The sequence below is a fragment of the Herpailurus yagouaroundi genome, unplaced genomic scaffold (assembly GCF_014898765.1).
Source record: "Herpailurus yagouaroundi ecotype Mexico unplaced genomic scaffold, PumYag 189, whole genome shotgun sequence".
In the NCBI taxonomy this organism is placed as follows: domain Eukaryota; kingdom Metazoa; phylum Chordata; class Mammalia; order Carnivora; family Felidae; genus Herpailurus; species Herpailurus yagouaroundi.
Window position 1 is genome coordinate 10,924,376 of NW_024412420.1, and position 9,870 is coordinate 10,934,245.

Below are 9,870 nucleotides of genomic sequence, written 5' to 3' on the forward strand. Positions count from 1 at the left end.
CGGTGGCTTCCCAGCCCCCTCCCACCACCCCGGTCTCCTACTTCCCACCTGCAAGTAATTTGGCCAATGGGAGGGCAGTTAAGATTGCAGTGTGGAATCCCTCTAGATCTGTGTGCGTTTGGTGGGGAGGGGCTGCCTCCTCTCCCCCCCCCCCCAACCCCAGACCCCGAGGGCCCTTTTCCTCTTCACAGCAGCAAATTACTTGTAATTATCTCACATTGAAAACCTTCAGGAGCTGCTCCCCAAATTGCTTTAATTGAATTAATTGAATCTCATTTTGTTGGGGGAGAGAATGGGGGGGGGGGGCACGTCTTAAAATAGCATGTGGGGAGAGGGAAGGGAAGCCCCCAGTCAGCTTTTCCCGTGGCGGAGACCCTTGTAGGTGAGAGAGGGTGCCCTGGCCTCCCTGTTTTTCTTTTCCAGCCTCAGCTGATTTCAGATGCCCTTTTGCATTTAGGACCTTGCCGGTGTCCTGCTTTCCAATGGTGATGACGAGGAATGTGCGCCCGTGCTCCAGCCTCCGGGCCCCCTTCCTCCTCCCTACCCCCAGGAGGCAGAGAGGTGAGAGGTGAACGGATGGCAGTGGCAGTCTGAACTCACCCCGGCCGTGACCCCTCCTCCCTGATAATCACACGGCAGCTATAAATGCCATTCGTGAAGCGCGTACTAAGTTCCAGGCACCGTGTCAAGCGTGTTACAAGCACTATCTCATTCCATCATCACAGCTACACCGGGAAGCAGGTCCTATTAGCATTCTCATCTTAATGGAGGAGGAAAACCAGGCTCACAGAGAGGTTAAGTAACTTGCCAAAAGCCACACAGCGGAGCTGGACTCTTTGGAGGCCAAAATCCCCATTCTGAACCGATCAGTTTTATCCCCCTCCCCCCCCCTCCATTACTGACCCAATCTTCTCAGAGGGGGAGTCTTCACGGGAAGGAACCACAGGTTCCCCTTCTACAGCTTAGATGGCTTGAGGGAGGTGAATGGAGCTCATCCTCCCCTGGGGTTTCAATCCCATCATCACCCAGGAGCCCAGGGAGACTAGACCAACTCCCAAAGGGAAAGGGCTCCTGTTTCCTTTGGAGTGGTCGGGTGGATGGGGGTAGGGAATTGGGATGGGGGGGGGGGGGCAGCCGGCCTCTGGCTTGGAGAGTAATTACACTCCTTCTGCTACTTAACTTTACAACCTGGGCTGTTGTTTTAACGATGCGACTCGTGTTGGGCTGTCCAATTAATCTCGCCTTTGGAGGCTTTCCGAGATGGGGCGGTAGATCTTATCTTGGGCCTGTGGAAGAGGAGTGTGCAGCCTACAGTGGGAGGAACAGCCGCCCTGAGGCCTCGTGGCCTCAGAGAAGCCCTGGGGAAGGGATCTGCGGCTGCCCCCTCAGCTCCTGTGGACTGGGGCTAAGAGCTGGGAAGGCACGGATGGGGAGGAAGAGGCAAGTGTTTCTCCTCTTGGTACCCTCAGTCCTCACTCCTCCTGATCTTGGCTTTGGCGCACCCCATGTCTTTGCCATCCCCAGAATAACACTCCATGGTGTTTTGGTGAGTGGGGGAGGCCACTGACCCACAAGGGGCCTAGGAGGGGCTGATCGCAGCCCCCCCCCCCCGGGGTGGGGGTTCCACTGACTTGCCTACCCCCTCTACCCTACAGAGACTCCAATTCAGGCTCCTCTCTGGGGCCAGGGGGATTGGCTCCAAGTGCCTGAGTGGGCTTTTCCAACGAGGGCGGTCCCCAGTTCGAAGTGCTTGGGAACAGGTTTAGACAGTAAAGGGAAAGATGACTCGGGGAGCTTTTTGCCTGGAATTGGAGGCTCCTCCCCCAATCCCTCAGGCCAAGCTTGGGCTGGATTCCCTGAATTATTTGCAGCCCTGTCCTTGGGCCTCTCTGCCACTGGGTGCTGTGTGTGTGTGTGTGTGTGTGTGTGTGAGAGAGAGAGAGAGAGAGAGAGAGAGAGAGAGATGGGGTGTGGAGGCCATGAATCTACCGCTGGGTCCAGGCTGAGTTGAGGGCCCTGACTATGCCCGTATTACTTCCTTTAACCAGGCACTTACCACAAAAGTGGCTGGACGTTCCCCCATTTGCCCGCAGGGTCTGCCTCAGTCACCTTGCATCTCCAGGATCTCACAGAGCAGAGGCTTCACCAATGTTTGTTGGATGGAGAAGTCCAGTTCCTTCTGGGATTTTCTTCTCCTCTCCCTCCCCCTAGGTGGGCTGGGGCCTTTACGCCCCAAGGAGCACCCTGGGAGGACTGGACTGGCTCAGTGGGCGCGTCCCGTCCCCAAGAGCAGGGAGCAGGGGCTGAAGATGGGGCAACAGGGGACTGCGAAGTGCCCCCCGGGCTCCCTCCAGAACTGGGCCAGGGGAGAAGTTGCGAGTGAGGACCACTCCGGCTTGGGTCATTCCCAGTATTAGCATCTTCCAGTTTCACACTGGAGCGAATGAAAATGGTCATCGGAACGTTCCAGAGCTACAAGCACAGAGCTAGTTAGGGGTAGAGGCAAAACTAGTATCCCATCCTCCAGGCCAGTGCTGGAAGAGTCAGATGGGACGGATGGGCAAGCAACCCCCACCCCCGGAAGTCAGGAAACAAACACGCTTCACAGCCAGGGCCCAGGTTTTTATACAGATTTAATCTCTGAAAGCTCATGACGTGGAGGATGCGAGGTGGGTTATAAAAAGGAGCGGTTCCCTCGGACAGAGACAGCAGTGAGGAGCTGAACCAGCAGCCCACCCTCCCTGTTTGGGGGTGTCTCTCCTTACACCCATCCAGAGAGTCTGCTTGTCCCCCATTCTCCCCAAAGTGTCGCCCTACTGGGTTTCCAAGAGGATGTGAGTGTGGGGATGATGGGTATTAAGGGTGGGAAAGGCGGCGATAGGCTCTTAATAAATACCCGTTGAATTAAAAGGATAACCGGATCCAGTATCTACTAAAACTGAATAGACACAGGAAAAAGAAGGCTTTTTTTTTTTTCTTTCTTAGAAGAACAGCTTCAATTACCCATAGGTCCACAAGCCACATTTTCAGCATCGCTTCCACGTCCCAGGGGGGTGAGACAGTCTATCTATCAGTCATGGGGGTAACGCGCTGACCTCCAGGAAAAATCGGTGGAGGGTGGGAGGGACTCGGTGGTGGTCGACTTGAAGACACCGGATGCCCACTTCACTTCCGCTTCTGCTCAGAACAGGGTTGGGCAAGGCGCAAAGCACACAAAGAGGAAAAAATACTCAAGTGTTTCTTGTTGGTGTTGCCTCCAGGCTGGCGGTTGACTGCAGTCCAAGGAAGGGATGGGAAGACTAGCGGTCCTGTGAGGAGTCTGCACTTCACCCAGTGACTCTCCCTCCAGAGCCTCCGATCAGCTGGAGGGAAGGTGTCCAGTCTATGGTAGTGGTAGGGGGCAGTGGTGAAGACCAAAGTCCTTGATTAGGCTGCTTGGGTTACAGGGAGACATCCTTTTTCTTCTCTAGCGCCTTTTCCTCTTGAGAAAACCCATCTGGAGCAGGTTTCCTCCAGGACCAGAAGGGGTGCAGGTGGGCTGGGTCCTAGGCTTTGTGGAGGACTAGGGGCCGACCCACCCTTCCCGGGACTCACATCATCTGAGGTGGAGCCAGGACATCTGGGGAGTGATGCTGATACCAGGCCCCAAAGCTGTTGCTGTAGCCGCCACCGGTGGGCAGGGCCCCTGCCTTGGGTAGATCCCAGAGGGATGGGAGGGGTGGGGAGCAGGGAGACAAGGAGGGGGCTCTCCCAGGGAAGTCCCCTTCCTGTCCTCCAGAGTTCTGCTTCAGGAGCTTCTTGTATTTGGAGCGTTTGTTCTGAAACCAGATCTTTACCTTTGGGGAGAAGAGAGGAAAGGATGTAAGGTGAGGAGAAGAATGCGTGTGGAAGGGTGAGATCCAGGGAAAGGGACCCAGCAGTGGCGCGCAGGCCCCTTGGGAACGTGCCAGGAGAACTGTGACAACGAGGCTAGGGGGCTCCTCAGCCTTTCAGCCCTCCCCCCACCCCGGAAGGGGTGAGTTCCCAGAGACCACATCAGGGGAAGGCTTGGCTGCAGGAAGGATGGGGCCGGCCTCACCTGGGTCTGGGTGAGGCCGAGCTGCGCGGCCAGCTGGGCCCTTTCGGGCAGCGCCAGGTACTGCGTGTGCTGGAAACGCTGGTTCAAGTGTTGCAGCTGCAGGCTCGAGTAGATGGTCCTCGGTTTGCGGAGCTTCTTGGGCGGGGCCTGCGGGCGCTGCTCCGAGGGCTCCGGGGACAGCGGCGGCTTCTCCGAATCTGGGGGGCGGCACAAGACGGTGTGCGTGGGGCGTTGAGAGGGTCGGACGCGCGGCTTCCTGAGCTCATTTGCATCTCGTTTGCATGTAGGCCTCAGCTAAGCAAAGGGCGCGGGTACCCGGCTCGGCCCTCCTCTACCTTCCGCTCCCCGCCCCCTTCAGGCGCCACGCCCACCGCGCGCTAGGACGCGGTTCTTGCCCTCAGGGAGCTCCCACTCATGGGTCCTGTGACCCTAGGAAGTCAGCGCCAAGGGACGGAGCGAGGGTACAGGTGGCGCCAGGGCCGGGAGGTCAGAGTTCAGGCGGGTGCGGTGGCGCCAGCTCGGGGTAGGGTGGGGCTAAAAGGCTCGGTCGGGGGCTGGGCTGAGGCCTGACCGGGGCAGGGCATTCCAGGCCGAGGGAACTCCAGAACAATGCTCAGAGGCCCGAGCCAGTGTTTGCGTGGCAGTCTCCCCGCTGCCGGGGGTGGGGAGGGTGGGGGTCGGAGGGGCCCGGCCAATTGGGCCTTGAGGCCCGGGTGGGCCCCCCCCCCCCCCCCCCCCGTCCCCCCACCAGCATCCGAGAGTTGGAAAGTGCCCTCAGGGTTTGCCATCCCCTATTGCGAGGCGCAAACCCCAACCCGAGCTGCACCCTGCAGGGAAACTGACCAGCCCTCTCCTCCCCCGTGGCCGGCTGGCTAGGGGAGGCGGCTCAGGGGCTCTAGAAGCCCTGTGGGAGTGGGACAGCCCCCTCCCGCTCCCCGCTACACTCACAGAGGGGTTCACCGCTCACGGGGAAGGTGGCCCAGGTTCGCAAAGCACGCAGCGCCAGCCAGCGCAGGCCCTTCGGGCCGCTGCAGGATCTCGCTGCCGTGCTGCCCCGTGAGATCTGGTCACCTCCTGCCTCCAGGCCCAGCCACTCTAGGAATCTTGGCGGGGGAACAGCGGCCCCAGAGTACGGGAGGTGCGGGGCGAGGGGTCCTCCTCTTCCCGTCTGAGCAGCCCAACCTGCGCCAATCTGCGGGGGCACCCTGGGATCATTCCATTCGGGTGATAGGGCTGGGAGGCCCAAATGACCAAAATGCTCCCGGGCTCAGGGCAACGTTTGCAGCTTTCCACTCGGGGCTGCCGGGCCACTTCAGCCGAGAGAGAACTTGGCCCCGGTGCCCAGACGCAGCTAATGTCGGCCCGAGTCCCGCACCCTCACCCCGCCCCTCCTTCCTCTGGTCGTGCTCCCCCCGACGTGTGGTTCCCCGCCCTGGGCCGGCTGCGATGACCAGGTGCCTTCACCTCCCCCGCATCCCTCACTCAGGGCCCCGGGGCGTTGCGGGCTTCTCAGATCCACCCCCACCCCGACCCCCGCCCCTGCCAATTCCCAGAAAAACCGTTGGGTTTCCGCTCCCCGCCCGCGCCTGTCCGGCCTCCCCTGCTTTGACCCTACCGCTCGAAGCCCCAGGCTGGCCGCCCAGCGACCGACCACCCGCGCCTCTCCGGCTGCGGCTGCGTGAACCACGAGGCTCGGGTGGTGACGCAGCGCCTAGGAGGCAGCCCCCGCTGCTGCTGGACTCCCCCAGCCCTCGGTGCCCCAGCTCTCCCAGAGGACGCCCCTCCAAATGCCTTCCCCCGACAGCTGGCTGCCCTTCTCCACACCAGTTGTGGCAAGTCACGACTGGATCTGCCCTGGTCGCGATTATGGAGCCCAAAGGCCTCCCTGGAGGCATGGCCGCCGCACCCGCCAGCTCCCAGAGCTCCCTTGGAGCCAAACCTTCCCCTGCAGCGCGGGTGGACACACGGTAGGGCAAAAAAGAGGGCCCAAGTCCTCTCTCACACCCCCAATCATTCGGTCTAGAATGGGCAAACCCACCAGTTTCAGGAGGAAAACGCTACCATCTAGTCTAAGCACGTGTATGGTTTTCGTTGGATCCGGGGGAAATTCTGTAAAGAAAAGGAACTCTCCACTCTCTGGCCCTTAGACCAAGCAGAGGGAAGACAAGGTGTGTGGAGGACAGGGATGAAAATACTAACCCTGTAAACAATTCTCTGAAGGACGAGGCGATCTCGTTCCCACCCGGCCACACACACATAGACACAAATGTCCCATATGAGCATATACTAAAGGGAAGTCCAAGGGATTCATTTATAGAACCTAGGTCATTTGTATAAAACAAACAAACACACAAACAAACAAACAAACCTCCTCCCAACTGCTCCTCCTTTAAGGAGGACAGACACAGCAGCCTGGGAGAGGCAGCTCGTGTTCGTGCACAGAAGGCACTTCACTTTGGGGGCTCTGAGGAAATTCTCTAAAATCCTCTTTTCTGGCCTCATGCAGTGAACACCAATCTGCAAGGACTAAGTGCCTGGAAAAGAGGCATCCACACCCGGTCCCAGAGCCTCAGCTTGCCCATCTGTAATCCAGTAGGTTGAGCTCCCAAATCTTTAGGGTCACTTCCGGCTCTGATGGTTTATGAGCTCATGTGTTGGAGTAACAGGGAAAGGGAGAGAGATGTCCTGGTCCTGGGCTGACACAAGCAAAGGCACCCAGTAGATGTGCATCCTTGGAGGAGACTGTGCTAAAGACAGTTAGGTGGGGGCAGGGAGGGCAGGGGACCTGAGGTCTAATTTGGAGCTAGTACGGATCAGCATATACAGTTGCACGGGTTCTGCCCAATACCAGGCCCAGGACCAGGAAGACAGGCTGGCTAGCTCCTTGGCTTCTTTGAGGCCTTGCAGTGAGCACTTTCTCAGGGACTCAAAGTTGCTCCAGACAGCAGGAAGTGGGCCCTAACCTGTCCCCCACAAGGGCAAGGGGTGGATCCTTCACCAGGAAGGATCTGCATCAGGATCTATAGCTAGAGGCGGCCTGACCCACCTGTGGCTACATTCTTAGAACAATAGGTGGTGGGGTCCTAGCCCCAGATTCTTCCTAGCTGGAAGGCCAGCTCCCAGCCTCTATCAGGCATATTCAAGCACCAGCCAAGGGAGACCGGGAGGAGCCCCCCAAATAAGCCCCCACTTCCACTGTCCTCCAACTGGGACCGCACTTCCAATTGTCTGGCTTGGGCTGGAGCACTGCTTTGGGAGACAAGACAAACCCGGAGAGGCGACTTGGGGAAGGGAAGGAGTACACGACGGAAAGAATCCTGGGGCAGGGGCTAGGCACCCACACCCACATCTGGATTGTTTCAGTTTTCCGTTACACGTAGGTGCACACCACCCCGCTGCTCCAGGGGGTGGGGTAGGGAGCCCTGCCGCCAGGCTTCACACAACTGCAAATCGAAACCAGGTCGGTCTTGAAAGGAGACCTAGATCAACTCGCCCCCGCCCCTCCCCCCTGTCTCCCGCCCCATCCCTTCGCCCTCCCCCCACCCCCAGATCCCTTGGAATCTGAGTAAGGTCTGAATCCCGCTAGCTGCGCCCAACCAGGCGAGGGCGAAGTTTAGGGACGCAAAGGATCAGGACCCCAGAGGTGGGAAGAGCTGCGGCGCCCGGACTTACCTGCCTTCGGCTCCTGCTGGGAAGGCGCCGCTGGTTGCTGGCAGGGCAGGTAGGAGTCTCCCGGAGTCGCCGGCGCAGTGTAGGAGTAGGGCAGGAGGTGGCCATACGGCCCAGAGTAGGGCAAATCGGAGCCGACTGCGGTTGCGGGGGACAGGCCAAGCGGGTAGGCAGCCACTACCGATGGGACAGGGGCGATGTCCGGGAATATGGCTTTGGAGGCGTCCCGGCCAGGGAGGGAGCAGGGCAAAGAGGTCATCGCGGCCGGGGCCGGGGCCGGGGCCGAAGGGCCTAGGCCATGGCCCGGCACGTAGTCCGCTCCCTCCGCCAACTCTCTCTTTTCCGAACCTCGGGCGTTGGGACCGGATGAGCCCGGATGAGCCCCCCAGCCAGCCTCCCGCACACTTAAGATCCCGGGGAAAGTGTCTCTCTGTGCCTTTTCCAGCGGAGAGCGCGCGCCTGGGAAAGGGGTTCCGAAGGGGTGCCCCCCATGGCTTTTCCCCTCCCCCCTAAATCCATGGGGGCCCCCCTCGTCTCGCTCTTGGGTTCGGTTCCCGGGACCCGACGGTGGCACCGCCCACTTAGACGCCGCGGATTGGCTCCCGCACGCAGTGACCTCACGGAGGCTGGGGCCGGGGCCCGCCCCCCGGGGCAGCCCGCGGTAGGGAAATTCAGAACCGAGAGGTCCGAGGGGCGGTGCGCACGCTCCAGACCCAGCTGCCTCGGGGTCTTCTCCAAGAGGGATACCGGGGTGGCAGGGCGATTGGGGCAGTCTGGGAACCTCGGTCTCAATGGAAGAAACGCGAGGGAGCTGGCGGGGCCGGGATGGCCCAGGGCGAAGGGAGCAGCGCAGTAGCCGAGGCGCTTCGGCTGCGGGGGCTCAGGGGACCCTCCGTCGCGCTCTCCAGCTCCTGGGGATCTGCACCGCGGTTCTGATGCCGCCGCCACCAACCCGCAGGGGAATCGAGACCAGGCCGCCCGCGCCCGCAGCTTATTCAGCACGTCGGAATGCGTCGCTGCTGAGCCCCGGCAGTTTGTTGGTAAACAGACGCCGGGTCCGGGGAGGTACCGCCCCGCGGCCAGCCTGCCCCGCACGCGCGCGGCGCACACGCCCCCGCGGGGCGCCCTTGGCCTGACACGCCGCGACCGCCGCGACTGCGCCTCACCGCGCCCCCACCCCCGTCCTGGCTTCCGCTTCCGGCAGGGGCCCCGGTGCGCTTGCGACAGCGCAGCTCCAGCGGGCCCCCGAGGCCGCTGGAGGGATCCGCCGTCCTGGCTTCGCCCGTGCGGCGCCCCGCCTTTCCTGGCGCCGCGTGAGGCTGAAGTCTTGCACGGACCGGGACAAAATCCGCGAGGAGGAGGAGCGTCCACTTTGATGGTTCCCCTGAGAGCGTAGGAAACACGGCAGGCCTGTCCTGGTGGCCGCATTTTCCAGTCTGTGCAGGACCTGCCTCTAAACTTAGGCGCCCAAGAACTTGACGGGCAGGTGTCCACGTATACGAGTATCTATGGCCACAGGTAGGCAGCTACACGTAGGCTCCATTCAATTACAACATATATGCAAACACACAGGTGTCTACACTGATGTTCGTGATCTCCGTGAACAGAGAGGTCCACTAACGGATCTGCAAATACAGAGTATAGGCTGTGATGTGAAACACATCTACATGCCCAAAGATGAAGAGCAATATCCCTGGAAAAAAAGCACGATCCTTACCTCTTTGAGTTTGCACAGGTCAAATTGCCGGTGTGCACACTCAAGAATGCAGAAAATCCACGCATATAAGCATTTACACAAGTGTGGCCACCCTCTGAGTGATAACTGTCCACACACATCCAAGCTGCTTCATGTTAAGGGGAGAGACAGTTACACCCCCAAACTCACCAGTCCTCACAGATTCCACAGCATACCCCCCCCACACACACACACCTTTTCTCCCCTGAGTACACAATTCAGACGCGCATATGCGTGGCTGTACACACATACTCGCTCCATCAGGGCTCAGAACGAAGACAGCAGTCTTAGAATTGGAGAGTAGGCGGAGACCCTGATCAGACAAAGAGGGAGGCTTAGAAGAGTGAGAGAAGGAAGGCACTGGAGGGTGGCCAGGCTCGGAGAGACA

The 9,870-nt window shown here is 60.0% G+C and overlaps 1 protein-coding gene across 1 annotated transcript; it reads right to left on the reverse strand.

The window, feature by feature from the left end:
• Positions 1-2,615: 2,615 nt before the first annotated feature.
• DLX4 (distal-less homeobox 4) lies at positions 2,616-8,776 on the reverse strand. Its single transcript, XM_040497214.1, has 3 exons — positions 7,751-8,776; positions 4,079-4,275; positions 2,616-3,836 (listed from the first exon to the last, which is right to left on the reverse strand). The coding sequence occupies exons 1-3, from the start codon at positions 8,004-8,006 to the stop codon at positions 3,591-3,593; spliced, it is 699 nt and encodes a 232-aa protein (XP_040353148.1). The 5' UTR covers positions 8,007-8,776; the 3' UTR covers positions 2,616-3,590.
• Positions 8,777-9,870: the final 1,094 nt, after the last annotated feature.